Source organism: Palaemon carinicauda, chromosome 14 (assembly GCF_036898095.1).
Source record: "Palaemon carinicauda isolate YSFRI2023 chromosome 14, ASM3689809v2, whole genome shotgun sequence".
NCBI lineage: Eukaryota > Metazoa > Arthropoda > Malacostraca > Decapoda > Palaemonidae > Palaemon > Palaemon carinicauda.
The window spans coordinates 108,894,509-108,911,481 of NC_090738.1; the positions used below are offsets into that span (position 1 = coordinate 108,894,509).

General features: G+C 32.6%; 1 protein-coding gene across 1 annotated transcript in view; it reads right to left on the minus strand.

Moving 5' to 3' along the window:
- Positions 1–16,679, minus strand: part of LOC137652919 (DNA ligase 1-like) — a 35,067-nt gene extending 18,388 nt beyond the window's left edge. Inside the window, exon 1 of the mRNA XM_068386315.1 lies at positions 16,539–16,679. Coding sequence (XP_068242416.1) covers positions 16,539–16,679 — 141 coding nt within the window. The remainder of the gene's footprint in view (positions 1–16,538) is intronic.
- Positions 16,680–16,973: the final 294 nt, after the last annotated feature.

Below are 16,973 nucleotides of genomic sequence, written 5' to 3' on the forward strand. Positions count from 1 at the left end.
ATATGCAAGACTATAATGTGTATATACATATAATACAAACAAACTTACATACAATATATTCAACAAAAACAACAACAAATGCAGCCGTTTGTGGTCAAAAGCAGGACAAAGGACTCACAAATGTCAATTTATGTTTGGCGTTTGGTCAGTTGGTGATGGTGGAAGATTCGCGTCTGAACGCTCACAGCAAACTAACCAAGCATAGGTGGCCCCGACTAGTACAGCTTTGCTGATCATGGCGATAGGCAAACCCCTCTATCACGTAAATGTAGCCTACATAGAAAGGAATATATATATATATATATATATATATATATATATATATATATATATATATATATATATATATATATATATATATGTATATATATATATATATATATATATATATATATATATATATATATATATATATATATATATATATTATCTCCTCCTACGCCTATTGACACAAAGGGCCTCAATTAAATTTCGCCAGTCGTCTCTATCTTGAGTTTTTAATTCAATATTTCCCCATTCATCATCTCCTACTTCCCGCTTCATAGCCCTCAGCCATCTAGGCCTCGGTCTTCCAACTCTTCTAGTGCCCTGTGGACACTAGCTGAACGTTTGAAAGTTTGGTAAACTAATCTCTCTTGGGGAGTGCGAAGAGCATGCCCAAACCATCTCCATCTACCCCTCATCATGATCTCATCCACATATGGCACTCGAGTAATCTCTCTTATAGTTTCATTTCTAATCCTGTCCTGCCATTTAACTCTCTGAGAGCCATGTTCTCAAATCTACTTAATCTATTGGAGATTGTTTCATTGTCATACTATGAATCATGTCCATAGAATAACACCGATCTCATTAAACTGATATATAGTCTGATTTTTATATGAAATTTTAGGCGATTTTATTTCGAAATTTTACCTAACCTAGCCATTGGCTGATTTGCTTTTTTTCATTCTTTCGATATACTCTAATTCTAAAGACCATGTATTGGAGATTATAGTTCCTAAATCGTTTCTCCTTCCAATGACATCTCGTCTTCCTTTGCATACTCCGTTCTCATCATCTCTGTCTTTCTTCTATTCATCTTAGGCCCAACCTCGTGTGATATTTCATGCATTCTGGTAAGCAAGCATTGTAAATCCTGTTGTGTTCTGCTAACAAAGATAGCATCATCAGCATACTCTAGGTCTGCTAAATTCCTATCACCAATCCAGTCCAATCCTTCTCCATCATCTCTAACTGTTCTACTTATTACAAAATCCATGAGCAGGCTAAATAACGTAGGTGACAACACATTTCCTTGCAGAACTCCTCTGTTCACTGGAAATATATATATATATATATATATATATATATATATATATATATATATATATATATTTATATATATATACATACATACATATATATAGGCCTATATATATATATATATATATATATATATATATATATATATATATATATATATATATATATATATATATATATATATATATATATATATATATATGTCTGCTTGTACGTGCGTATGTACGGGCGTATATGTATAAAGATAGTTTTAAACACGAGGTAACTTTGTTCCATCGTTAAATGAGAATGCATGGCAGACCCTTAAACAAATATATCGTTTATTGATCGGTATTATTATCGAATAATTCAAAACAAAAAAAAAGAGTCTCACGGCTTTAAGATATGACTTTAAATCTAAACAATTCCGCTGTTTTCATTTAAAATAACCTACATGCCTTTTAAGTTCTACCTTCCATTCAAATACAAAATAGAAATTAAGATATCATAAATGCATTTCAGTCGAGACATAATGGGAAAATTTATCGTGAAAGGATAACAAAGAACTAAAAGGAAAATCCTTTCTAAAAAGAATAATATGCCTCCCCCGAAAAAGAGATGAGAATTTTCACTTTGATAAAAGCCATTTCATTTCCACTTTGCTCTTTTATTAAATACGTAAATGCATTTGGACAGTGATTTTATATGTTTTCGGTGTCGAAACATAGCATCAGCGATACTTCCATTTGTTATCCTTTTTCTCTGATACAACAGCGATCTGTTTATTTTAGGAAAAGCAGGAGTGGTTCTGTCCGATGGAAAGTTTATGTCCCTTTGTAGGATAAAGAGGTAATTTATCTTTTACAATCAAATAAGATTAGGAATGAATACATTAAACAGAAAAATTGATACACACTTATATTTCTACACGTTTAAAGATAGCTCGTACGTGGCAGAGCAAGGGACAGAACAATGTCCTAGAGACTGACTATATACACATATGATCTGTGCCCAAGCCCCTCTCCCTCCAGCTGTGACCAGGGAGGGCCAGGCCATGGCTGATGATGAATCAGCAAGTAGACTTATAGGCTCTCCAAAACTCCCCATCCGTAGCTCACAAGCTTGGTGTGGTTGCACACACTAATAGAAACTATCGAGTTTTGAACTTCTATCCAGCAGATTGCTAGGCAGGGACATTTCCTATAGGTCAAGAGGAAACGTATAAATATAGCAAGATAGGTAGTTATGGATAGATAATTCAATTGATCGATAGACAGATATATTTCTTTCAGACTCAAATACGCATACAGCTCAATGCCTGTTTGTCTCCAGATTGATGTATAGACAGACATACATAAACAAGAAGACACATGGACTTGCAGCTAGAAAGATAGATAAATATATACAAAGAAGTACAGAGAGAGAGAGACAAACCAACAGATATTTTTCTTTCACATACAATTGCACATAAGATTAAACAAACACTTTCAATATATATATATGTGTGTGTGTGTGTGTGTGCTTAGATAGCTAGCTAAATAGATTATGTTCGTAGTACTAAGGAACTTATCTCTGAATTCCAATCGAGGATTGGGTGATGAATATAATCTTTGTCACACCATACTGGGTTTATATCAGTTTGAATAGTGACTCTATCGTAGGACAGAAAGTCAACTGTAGTGGGTCATAGCTAGATGGGAACAACAATAGTTTATCCTTACTGATGTGGAAATTATACTGATGATAATTCCAAACGTCTTGGGAAGAAAATTTTTCATGAGAACATTAATTTTCTTAATTAACGGTATACATTTCTTTGACCCGTGGAGACAAATTATGTTATGTAATGCTTCAATTGATTTTTTTTTTCATCAAAGGCAACTCGGTAATTATAGATGATTTGGCCAATTAAGTTTATTTATGAAGAATGAAATACTAATCCACTTCATCTAAATTCAATTTGCAGCATCGAAGTTCAATGTCAGAAAAGAAATTGAAATGAAATCCTCAATTCATTTAACAGTATTGGTAAAACGAGATGGGAAATAGATAGAAGCATTTGCAAATTTTATTACATTTATCTTTATTTGGTTTATTGGTTAATACGTTATTAAAGTAATTGCTTTTTTGTTGATTTTCTTTTTGCTAAAACATGTTTATAAGTCAATGGGACAAAATTTGTATATCACGTACTCTTACAAAGCAGAAAGGTAATAAAAAACTATGCCTCAAAGTAATTCCTTGCATAGTCATCCTAATATTTTCGGATATTTAAAAGTTTATTACGGGAAATTTGTATGTTACATACTCTTACGGAGTAATTCAATATCATTATACAGTATACGTATTACAAAAGAAAAAAAAAGAAAAAAAAAAAAAAGGGAAAACCTATGCTCAAAGCAAATCATTGAATGATAACCTAATATTTTCAGATATTCAAAAGAGTTTATTAACTTTAAATATGCTTTCCCTGTTTTATAAACGTTAACTGATTTTCCTCTCTTAAGTAAAAGGAAAGGTAAATGTTACACTTGTCTTTAAGCTTAATTGTAAAATTACATTCTTCTTGTTTTCTGATTATTATTATTATTATTATTATTATTATTATTATTATCATTATTATTATTATTATTATTATTATTATTATTATTATTATTATTATTATTATTATTATTATTATTATTATTATTATTATTATGACCGCTAATTCCATAAATTCATAGCTAGATTACAAAAAAAGTTCAAATTTGTAGGTTCTAAGAAATATCATCAAATAGCATTTACATCAGAGGATTGTGTTATTCTATATAAGATAGACTGCTTAGGGTAAGGATGGAGACCTTTACCACTATCTCATCACCCTTCAAAATACATAAAAAGGATAACAGATAATTTACTTATAGTCAAAGCAAAACTATGAAATCACCTCGAACAATAATACAAAAATGTATAAAATTATGTTTTGAGGCATATCAATACACTGAATTTAAAATGCTATGCGTAAAAACACGAGAGAGAGAGAGAGAGAGAGAGAGAGAGAGAGAGAGAGAGAGAGAGAGAGAGAGAGAGAGAGAGAGAGATGATAATAATAATAATAATAATAATAATAACAATAATATTAATAATAATAATAATAATAATAATAAAAATAATAATAATAATAATAATAATAATAATAATAATAATAATAATAATAATAATAATAATATAGTTAAAATAAAACACTCAGCTAGCCATAACAATCGCGTTAAGAGTATTAATAAAAATATATAAAGTTAAAACATTAAAAACATATAAACCATAATCAGGATTCCTTTAAAAGTACGTAGAATAACTAAATATGTGATAGTTTTAAAAGTATTGGTAAAATATATGGATTTAGAACATTAATAAAACTAGCAAAACACTCTGAGAGTGCAGACCTCCAACACGGCAGCTTATTTCTTGAAACCAGCTTGCCTTTCCCAGAATTAATTTAGACCTTAGGCGTATTTGTAGTTTGTGTGATAACCATGTGCGAACTTGGGGTTAAGCTTAGGGGTTATTCGATCGAACTTTTACTGGACCTTGATCTTGACCTTTGACCTAGAACTTTAAAAATTGGATCACTTCCACATCTCACCATAACAATCAATCCCTGAGAGTTTCACTACTCTATGAGTAAAATTGTGGCCAGGAAGTTGTTCACCAACAAACAAACAGACAAACACAAATAGGGGAGAAAACATAACCTCCCCCCAACTTCGTTGGCGAAGGTAAATCATAGAAAACCAATTTCAAGATTCTTTTAAAACTCAGGAATAAAACAAAATATCATATGACAGTTTTAGAGAGAGGCAAGCAGGTATATTCTTCGACAAAATTATTGTGAGCAGTTCTCCCCGAAGATCATGGATACTCTTCTTCTTTAATTAACTTCAGGAGTTCAAAGCCCGGTCTACGATACATCATACCTCGTGTCATTATTCAAACGTTTAATTAGAAAATGTCTAAAAACTTTTCTCCTCCTATCGGTCGCTGACAGTTAACTGACATTATCTGGCGCTTTCCTGTTTATCAAATCAATGAAAAATTATCACATTGTGCTGCTAATAAAAACAATATCATTGATAATGGAATTCAAAAGGGAGCCGGTTTATTATTAGCTTAATGTCCTTTGAGGATAATTGTTTTGAAATGCCTTTGTTTTGAAACCCTATGTTTTACTGGCGATAGAAGCAAATGAGTTGAATATTAGATTGTATCATGTATAAAATTTTTATCTCTAGTAGAGTTTTCGTATTGAGTTCTCAAACAAGTGTTTTTTTAAATAAAGAAAAAATAATCGAATACAGGAATTTTCTACAAAGGTTTATGAATTAATCTTTTTTATAGCTAATAAGAATCTGTAAGAATGATTAATGGCCTCTACTCTTTTAATGCTAAGTTTAATTCATTTTATTACAATTAAATCATAGAAGGGTAATTCTCTCTCTCTCTCTCTCTCTCTCTCTCTCTCTCTCTCTCTCTCTCTCTCTCTCTCTCTCTCTCTCTCTCTCAGGGGTATATGCATAGAATTACATGAAAAAGATATTCTTTTTCTGTCATTACCTCAGGCTTATAAGCTTAAATTTGTTTGAACGAATATTGGACAGTTTATCTCGTCTGCCTGTCTCTTAGGCCTATACAGTAGACATAGATTTGCCTGGTGGTAGGTCATCATCTTGGCTGACCATTTTGTCAGAACTCCTGCAAAATTGCAAGGAATTTAATCAAAATTAGTTCATGGTAGACAATTGCGTTAGGAGACAAATTGTACGCCCGCTTGTACTAACAGTGTGTACCTTATTTTTCTTTGATGATGTGGCCAAAAGGTTGTGGTGGCCGATGTGGTAACATTCTTGACTAGTGAACGCCAGACTGGGGTTGGAGTACCGCTTAAACTCGTTAGTTCCTTTGGTCGCTGCAATCTCACCATCCTTATGATCTAAGGTTGGGAGGTTTGGGGGAGCCTATAGGTCTATCTACTGAGTCTTCAGCAGCTAATGCCGGGGCTTCGAGGGTCCTAGCTTGGGTGGAGAGGGGACTTGTGCTCTGATCATATGTACTGTATATATGGTCAGTTTCTGGGGGATTGTCCAGCTTGATAGGATAATGTCATTGTTCCTTGCCTCTGGCATTCATGAGGGACCTTTAAACCTTTAAAAAGGTGAAATTCGGTAGATTATGTTCACAACTTGAAGTTTTACTCAAGTGATAGAGGCTTTGTATAAAATTAATTGTAAACTTAGGTATTCAGTAATCACTTGATAAAGACAACGTTTTGTCGAAACAGTACTGTAGTGATCTACTAAAAGGAACTTCTACGTGAAATATATTAGAAGGCTGTAGAGTACGAAAAGTGCATTGATAACTAATGACAATAGGAATGTTCGTTAAACGCTGGAAGTATGAACCACCGAATTTTTTTTTTTTGTCCAGATTAATATTGTGTATAAAATAAGTTTCTTTCTGTATCCCAAGTTAACGTTGCCTAGGTGACAGAAATACATTTTTTAAAACCGTAAGCTATATTTTTTTCATATAACGAATTTCAAATAAATGCCCAAACACCGTTAAAGATCATATTGCAGACAACAAAGTTTCAAAGTTCATAATCTCTTTATTTCAATGGTGTATGTACTTTTAACTTGAATACAGATATAAGTAACAAATAAGTAATATATGTTGTTCAGCCAGTTAGAATGAGGCTGTACACTAGCAAGTTAGGACATTAATGATTAACTGATCTTGTAAACGTGTTCCCTCTTTGACTCTCTGTGCTTGATTGATAATGTACTGAATGATTTCTTATATCTAACAATAAGCAGTGCTATATTCAGCTTCAAGCTCTTTCCCTTATGAATAAGGGAACATGGGTCCAGTTCTACCAGCTAAATTTATAACGTTTAACAAGACTTCCGGTATTTTGAGTGATGTTAACAACCTTCTATTTATGCTCCAGATCGTTTGTTTCATCACTATTGTAATAGGAATCTATTGTTTAGATATATAAAGACTACCAAGCTCGTGATATTGGCAAAATACAGTTGAATATTTTCTTTCATCAAAATTGATAAACATCTCCCAGTAATGGCCTTAGTTGCTGCGCTTTAAGCACTAGAGCTTTTTCAATATACTTTGTTCCAGATATATCATTCACATTGCTGTAAAACCTTGAAATTTTTTTTTTTTTTTTTTTTTTTTTTTTTTGGTAAGTTCAATTGTATTGATGTTTGTGCTTACTAACTATCCTCTGTCAATTTGGATGATTATAGTTATTCCATCGATTTTAGCAATCGTTTATTTACTCTTTTTTTTTTTTTATTTGTCCGGCAGTAAATCCTTCTATGGTTTAGGACAGGGTTTCAAAGCTGGGGTATGTGTACCTTTACTGTAGTGGTACACTTGTACGCTTCAGGGGGTACATTGGATCTGAGAAAATAGCCAGTGCAGTGCAATATATGATGTAATCTGCAATGAGATTAAATAATAGAATTACACCACAATATAAATTTCATTATTTCTCTTTTTCATCCTCAAGTTTAAGGGTACACAGGAATCTATATAAACGCCGAAGGGTTACAAAAGGGATTGCTGTTTAATTTGCACTACGACAGAAAACCCCCCTCCCCCCCCCCCCCCCCCCCCCACACACACACACACATACACACACTTAGAAGTATTTCAATCTACCTTAGTAAAAGGGGAGATTCTTTACCTGTTTATCCATCTGTCCATCCATCAGTGGAACTGTCATCTTAAGGTCTCATGTAAAGTTGAAAGAGTTTGTTAATCTTCGTACAATGGAAGACGATTATGATAAGATTCCCATAGCAGAAATTGTTTGTTACTTTTAGAGTTGAGGACGAAATTTTTATTTCTGTCTGTTAACGAATCCGTCGCTAACTTTGTTATTGCAAAAAATATATCTTTGTAGTTTATGTATGAAAGATCTATTTTGATGTTGTTACTGTTATTAAAATATTTATTTTAATTGTTCATTACTTCTCTTGTAGTTTATTTAATTCTTTATTTCCTCTCCAAACTGGGCTATTTTACCCTGTTGGAGGCCTTAGACTTATAGCATCCTTCTCCTTCTTCTATTACCGTTCTTTTTTAGCATCCTGCTTTTCCAAATATGGTTGTAGCTTAGCTAATAATAATAATAATAATAATAAGGGGGAAAATCAGGCATAGAAATACCTGAAGTGATAACCTCTTCCTGTTGTGTCTATTTGACTTGTATTTATAGAAATAACTATATATCAAATTCCATGTACAAGGCTTTCCAATATACCACCTTTTATCATAGCAGTCCTCCCTGTTATTATGGTAGCAGGGATATAGTGTATATGCATATACGTACATACATACATACACATACATATATATATATATATATATATATATATATATATATATATATATACATATATATATATATATATATATATATATATATATATATATATATAATATATATATATATATATATATATATATATATATATATATATATATATATATATATATATATATATATATATATATATATATATATATATATGTGTGTGTGTGTGTGTGTGTGTGTATGCATGTACATAGCTACGTAGGCTAATGAAATAGATAGATAGATGGATATTTAGATAGATACCATTAGGGAAATTTATTCATGATGATTGTGTCAACTAGGGGCAGGATTTGAGCCTATGCCTCTAAATGGAAGCAAAACTAGTCTGTAGATTTAACCAAGCAAGCTATCCAGATAGATGAAAGTTGATTTTAACTCTTTGATTTTAACTCTCCTGTTATGTCCATTTCGAATTCAGTTATTCTCACTTTTGAGTTAAGATCATTTCATTTTCAACAAGATAACTGATAGGGAAGTCTGTAACAGACAGTCATTTATGATAATTTTGGTAGTAATAAGCGTGTTTTTATGCTTTTAGTATTCAGTCATGTATTGCATTTAATATGGAATTTCCATGGCCTTTTCAAAAGACTTAAAAGGAAATTCATCTTTGATAAATGCATTCACCCCAGGAGAATGAAAACCTATGGCTCAGAACGCAAACAAAACTAGACGGTAGACTTAATAAACAGGGCTCTCTCGAGAGATACAGTATATATAAGTTGATATCAACTCTGCTATAGATATTCTTTTCAAATTCAGGTATACAAAATAAACATATCTTTACCCCAATATCAAATTCCTGATATTGTATCGCATGGTAATATCACCAACTTATATCTCTCTTGATCATTTGGTTGCATAGTTGTACTGTCTAGTTTTGTTTTAATCCTTAGACTTAATTTCGAACTTTGTCCGAGGAGAAACAATTATCTTAAGGGATGTCCCTTTGGGTATTCTTCCCATGTTGGAGTGAATTGGAAAGTATGCAAGTAATATGTGTTTGTGACTATACTCATATATATATATATATATATATATATATATATATATATATATATATATATATATATATATAGATAGATAGATAGATAGATAGATAGATAGATAGATAAATAGATGGATATATAACAGTAAATGCATATGTGCGTGTCTGTGTGTGTTTATGTGAGTATATGTAATCTCTTAGCCTTTTATGGCAATATATTTGCACAAATATTTTTGCTTGTGAATGATATTTGCACACAAACACAAAGGAACCAAATCCATCATAATGGAGATCAGGTATGCAAGACTCAAATGCATAATAGATGCGAGAATACGATAGGTCATTACGGGAAAAAAAATATAAAGCTTCCTTAAGCATTCATCGAATTTGATAAATAAATAACTGAAACGAAATAACTTTTTATGACTCGAAATAATATTTTATTTTAAGAGAAAAGAAATATATTCGCTGTTTTATATTATGTGTGTATAATTTTGTATTAACGCCCCGTTACATATTGAAAATATATGATAAACTGTATATTATCTACAGTATATAATTACTTAAAGAAGAAACAACGATATGCTTCTAAAGGGGGTAAAATAATTTTCTACACAGGCAATACAAAACACTTTGTTTACGGCATCTTGCTTCTCCAACTAGTAATGTAGCTTAGCATGTAGTAATAATAATAATAATAATAATAATAATAATAATAATAATAATAATAATAATAATCTGTCTTATTACTAAACTAGGACGAGCACTCGGTAGAGCGCATGCCTTCGCTGACACCGTGTTGTTTATCCTAACTTCGGCAATTCAATTATGGACATATTGGCACTAGTTTCATGCACATCAGATACAAATTTACCACAATATAGCAAGAAGGCCTGCTTTACCTTTTTATGACATTGACCTTGACCTTTGATGCAATCCTTCCCAAAATATAATTGAATTGTCCTTGAATTATGGCCAATCATCCCACCAAATTTCATGAGATTCGGAGAAATTTTATTTGAGTTGTGAGACTCACAAAAACATAGACAGACATACAAACAAATATGCAACTATCTAAACATAACCTTCGCAATGAATTCGGCTAAGGTAATTACATAATAATAAATGAGGTATTTTTTTATGAAAAATATATTTTATTCACAGAGAGTTTTGTTGTCTCTATGTGCATGTATCACGAATATATGAAAAAAAGACAATATTTTCCGTATTTAGGTCAAACAATACTGTTATAAACAAAGATTCCAGAAGAAAAATTTAAGGCATATCATGGTCAATGCATATCACATTACATATTTTTGCAGGAATATTTTCCCTTGATTTTTATTTGAGAATTCTATATTATCTATCATGAGTAAAAATGACGGATATAAAAGTTAAACGATATTTTTTGTCTCTTGTAATTTTGAAAAAATTATCAACAATGTAAAAACCATAAAAGTTTTTTTTTTTTTTTTTTTTTTTGTATTAATGATGAAAAATTCCCTCGGTAAAAATTCAGGCAGTAATTATTTTAGCATATGATAGCTCTCTCTCTCTCTCTCTCTCTCTCTCTCTCTCTCTCTCTCTCTCTCTCTCTCTCTCTCTCTCTCTCTCTCTCTCTCAAATCAAAACTAAAGCACTAGTTATTATACAATCCCCAAAACGGACGAGTGAGGAAAGTTCCCAATTATTCACTAACTTGACGACCTTAACAATTAATCAATTGCAATTGTTGATTGACTATTGATGGTCGCAGGAGTTTATTTTCCAACCAAATCTTATTTACATTTGTCTATGCAATGTACTTTTGTAAAAAAAATATCACAGAAAGAAAATCTATTAAAAATGACAAATGTTATCAGTCAGTGTTCTGCAAAAATATGTGGCTAAATAAAGCTTTCACCTCCGTGACACTTAATACTATCATGCATCGGGTCTCTCTCTCTCTCTCTCTCTCTCTCTCTCTCTCTCTCTCTCTCTCTCTCTCTCTCTTGTTAAAAACAAATAAGCAGTTATCTTTTCCATATTTACTAAATTCTAATAGTTAATATTTCTTATGATAAAAAACACACTTACGAAAAAACTCTAGTAAAACGGGCACAGGTTATTCCAACGGATCACCTTTAATATATTGGATGAAACGGTCATATTAAACCTATAAAAGACAGACACATAAACGTAAGGAAATCTTGATATAGTTATATGGATGGGGATACCTTAACATGGTGAAAGGGTTTGGGTAACGCCATGATAAACAAAGCTGTACTAGTCAGGGATACCAATACCAGGTCTGTTTGATGTGATCGTTCTGACGAAAGTCTCCCACCATCACCAATCAGCACTAGCCAGCGTGATTATGAAAACTGGCGAAACCCTTGACATGAATAAAGACATGTCTGAGGCCTTTGTCTTGTGCTGGACTAGAAACGGCTGGATATGTTGTGGTTGCTTTTGTTGTTATATATGCATATATTTAATATGTATAATCTTTATTTTCAACCTTTTAATCTTTAAAATGATATATTATCATAGTATATTCATTTGTATAAACGTATATTCTTAAAAACGATACATAGCCATGTTTTTAGTCGGCTAAGTAGAATATAAAAATAAATATAAATACTTCTTGAAATTAAATCATAGAACACCATGATTTTTCTGGACAGGTAATTTTAAATTCTTTTGTGAGAAAAAAAAACTCGTGATCCAATATTTTGAAAAACCCTCGTAATTAGAATTGTCGATACCATGAATAGATAAGTGCTGATGGAATTTCTCATTAGCATATGAGAATGGGAATAGGATTCCTAATATCTAATGCCTTGGGAGCTTTGCCATTTCCGTAATAGTCTGCTTTAGTATGGAATGCGTACTTTGGGTTTCCTTACCCTAGCAGTACCAACCAAACCCGGCTGATTCCCTCCTCAGGATGGGAGGAGCGAAGAGAGGATGAGTCCCCTTATATTCCTTTTTTTATATTGGCTACCCCCCAAAATTGATGGAAGGGCCTTGGTAAATAGATAAATAGATTTTTTTTTTTTTTTTTTTTTTTTTTTTACCTATATGCCTGTTTTCAAAGTATTCATGTTATTGGGGAAACTTACGTAACAAATTTGTCTCACTGTTGTGAAATATTATGTTATCATTTCTTATTGATATGGATCTATGATATCTACTATTTAAAATTTGTAACATTCATAACTTCAATTTAAATTTTAGTGTAACTTTAAATATAAATAATAATTTTAAATAGAATATTTGGTATGTTGGATAAGCAAAGTTTCTGGATTTTTTGCTTACAGGTAAAATCTAGTTACTAATTTCATTCATAAATCAAGTAGCATTTTCAACAGTTCACTTTGTGCATATTTGCCTATTTCTGAGACGAGTCTTAGAACTATGAACCTGCAACTAGTAGGCCTATATCCAGAAACAGCTAGGTATTAGAAGAAAAATAGTTTGCCGTTCATTTTAGGCATAATGTTAATTAGCTGGAAAATGTTTGTTAGTTTAAAAGGTGACATCAATGTTGGGGTAAAGTTATTATTATCAGGACCGAATATCATTTGCATATATCATTACTTTCACTACAGTGTCTTTATTTTTCTCGATCAATCTCAATTACGGTTTTCAACATTGAAATAGCACAGGGAGAGAGAGAGAGAGAGAGAGAGAGAGAGAGAGAGAGAGAGAGAGAGAGAGAGAGAAGGAGAGAGAGAGAGAGAGAGATGAGAGAGAGAGTGAGAACTTAGATATGCTGAAGATTATTTCTTATTTGTATTTATCCTCTATCTCTACCTCTCATTTTCTCGAATTAATAAAACAAGGGAAAACCTTAAAAAGAAACCGAAAACCAGATAAATGTTAAAAAAACCTATATTCCCCTGAAAAGTTGCACTAACAGCGCAAACACCCATTAATTAGCGATATATTCCATTACTCAAAAGCACGCGTTAACAAACCCTTTTCAAGAAATATTATTCAAGTAGAATTTTTAAACGAAACAGTCTACTCGAGTTCTAGATAGCATGTTAGTCGGCAAAGAGCCCCCAAGTGTTTGGTATTATCATGAGTAAATAAGAAATCGGGTCAAGGCCTAAGGCTTTAATGGGTTGCATTCAGTGAAAAAGATATGACTTGAATTAAAGCGCAGCGAGAGAGAGAGGAGAGAGAGAGAGAGAGAGAGAGAGAGAGAGGTGGTTTATTATGCCCACCAATTTAATGTTTTAAAACAAGGGGTTAAAAGGATTTTGGATATCTCAAAAACTTGTTAGTCCATCTGCACAGACTCCCTTCGCTCTTTAGTAAAGTAATTTAGTTAAAGCATTTAGAGAGTTCTTTTGATTTTGTCTTACTTATTCTTAAACTCGTTTACCGTGTTACTGTTTACTACATCCGCTGGAAGTCTATTCCAAGTATTTGCTATTTTGTATGTAAAGAAATTGCCACATTGAGTGGTGTTGTACCTTTTCAGTACCAGTTTGTATCCGTTACCTCTGGACTGATTTGAGCTAAGCGTGAATAGATTGTTTGTAATCTATATTTTGTTATTTCTTTAACAATTTTGAATGCCTCTATTAAACTGTCTCCTTGGTTGTCGAGTTCAAATAAGTTTACACGTTCCATTCTCCGTGTATATCCAAATTGCCTTAGTGTTGGATCTAGTTTGGGTGACCCTAGCTTGTGCTGCTTCCAGTCTATCTATATCCTTCTGAATACTTGGAGCCCAGATGTGGACTCCGTATTCTAGATGGGGTCTTACTAGTGATGTGTACAGCTGTAGTACAGTGTCTGTTTCTGTATTTGAATTGTCTCGTATGTAGCCTATTAGTTTTTTGCGCTTTCTTTTCAGCTTCCTGCTCTGTTTGGTAAACTTCAAATCCTTCCTGATAATAATACCGAGATCTTCCCTCCTGGTCCACACTTTCTATTTCATTACCAAGAAGTGAGTAATGTGATTATGGGTCTACCTACTGTATAACATATATGCATAACTTTACATTTCCGTCATTTGAAAGGCATTTGCCATTTTCTGGACCATTCTCCTAGTTTCATTAGATCCCCTCTTAAGGTTTCTACGTTTTCTGAGTTCGCAGCATTTATGCCCAATTTAGTAGCGTCGGCAAATTTGGCTATTCTACTAGTTAATCCTAAACCTATGTTGTTAATGTAGATCAGAAATAGCAATGGTCCCAAGGCAGGATCCTTGAGGTACTCCGCTTGTAACAGGTATCCACTCTGAAGCTTCTTCATTGATTACAACTCTGTTTTCTGTTTGTTAGTCAATCTTTAATGCATTCAGCTCTAAATTGGACCATTTATTTTTTTATAAGGAACTTTGTCAAAAGATTTTGAAAGTCTAGTTATATGATGTCTATTGCCCTGCTTTTGTCATAAATGGTAAACATGTGGAAAAATTCCACAAGATTTGTCATATATGATCCCTTTCGTCTAAAACCATGTTGGCTGTCTATGAAATGATTGTTTTTATCTATATGTTTTACTATTGAATCTACTATAATTGATTCAAAAATTTTGCTAGGCACTGAAGTTAGACACACGGGTCTGTAGTTGCCCCGGTTCTTCTTTTGTCCCCTTCTTGTAGAATCCAGGAACATTGCCTAGTTTCCATCCTTGTGATGCCTTTTTTCCGTTGGCTGTCTTTGAACATTTATAAAAGTGTGGATTTATCTCTTCTAGTTCTGTAATCTCTCTTGGATGAATATTATCTGTACCGGGTGCCTTAGACTTACTGAGTCTTTTCATTTTCATTTTAACATCATCCATTGTAAAAGTGTTTCGATTTAATGATTGTGACCCTTCGTATTTGATAGCTGGGTCGAGGAGGGTCATTGAATCTTCTCTAGTGTATACATTTATGAAATATGCATTCATCAGTTCAGCTTTTTCCAAATCATTTGTTATAAGATTACCCCGTGGGTCTCTTAATGGGCTAATGCTGTTTTTTATTGTCTTTCTACTGTTCACATATGCAAAAAAAAAAAAAAAAATCTTTTGGGTTTTCTTTATACTGATCTTGGTATTTCTAACTAGTTTATCTACTTTTCGGCTTAACTTCTTGTACTCGGAAATTTCAGGAATAGAAGGTTGTGGACCCACTGATTTACATTTTCTGTCTCTACTTATTATTGCATTGGCTTTTTCTCTGTTGAACCACTTAGGTTGTGGAGTTCCATATAGTAAAATTTTTCTATGCGGTATCCATTTAAACCATTTTTCTTTATATATTTCTTCGAAGGAGTCCCATTGTATATTGATGTTCCCTGTTTTGTTGTATTCTAAATTCTTGGTGTATTCCTTCAGTTTTATCCAGTTACTCCGTTGGTAGTCTAGTTTTTTTTATAATTTTCCTTTCTTTTAGATGAGGAATATTTACCGGAAACCTAACTATTCAGCCGGTCACCTTTGGCAATATTTTCGCCTACTGAACACTGGATACTAAATTTTCTTCTACTGTTAGCACAATATCTAGTATATTTTTTTCCCCAGGTTGGTTTATCGGCCCACTGATGAAGGAATTCATTGTTGACAAATTTTAATAGTCTATGTCCCTCTGTGTTAGATGTAGAATTCATATTGTCTCAATTTACTGCTGCATTGAAGTCTCCTAGGACAGCTAGCTTATTAGTAACTCTTGCCCTAGTTGGTTATACAGCTATTTGTCCTGTTATTCCACTTGAAGTGGTGGTCTGTATATTTACTAGCATAGACATGTTTTTTTCCTATGATGTTGATGTTTGCACCTGTCACTTCATATTTTGTTTCTAATTTAATTTCTATGGGGTTTAAGTGATTTTTGTCAAAAAGCATTACCCCTCCACCTTTATTTGGTACGGCGATCCTCTTAAAATACTTGAAACCTGGGATTTTGGATTCTCCGATAAAGTCTTTTGTTTTATCTTGAATCCAGGTCTCGTTAATGCCTATGACATCTAGTTCCTCACCAGCTATCATTGCCCTGAAGGTTCCATTTTGTTTCTAACTGACTGAACATTGAATTGTGCCATTCCGAGGAAATTTTCTATCATATTTTCTCTTCCTCTGTGGTTTGCTAGTTTACCTGATTTACTAGTTTTAGTTTTTACTTTTATCATCATTATCAAAATTGTCTGCCCAACTTCCTCTAATTTTTTGTTAGAGGATTTTCTAAGGGTCTTGTTTGTTCTTGGTCTACTGTGTCTAAGTAATTATACAGGCTGAGATTAAGGTTAGTTTCCGTATACTCTCTTGTCTTCTTCACTAAAGTGT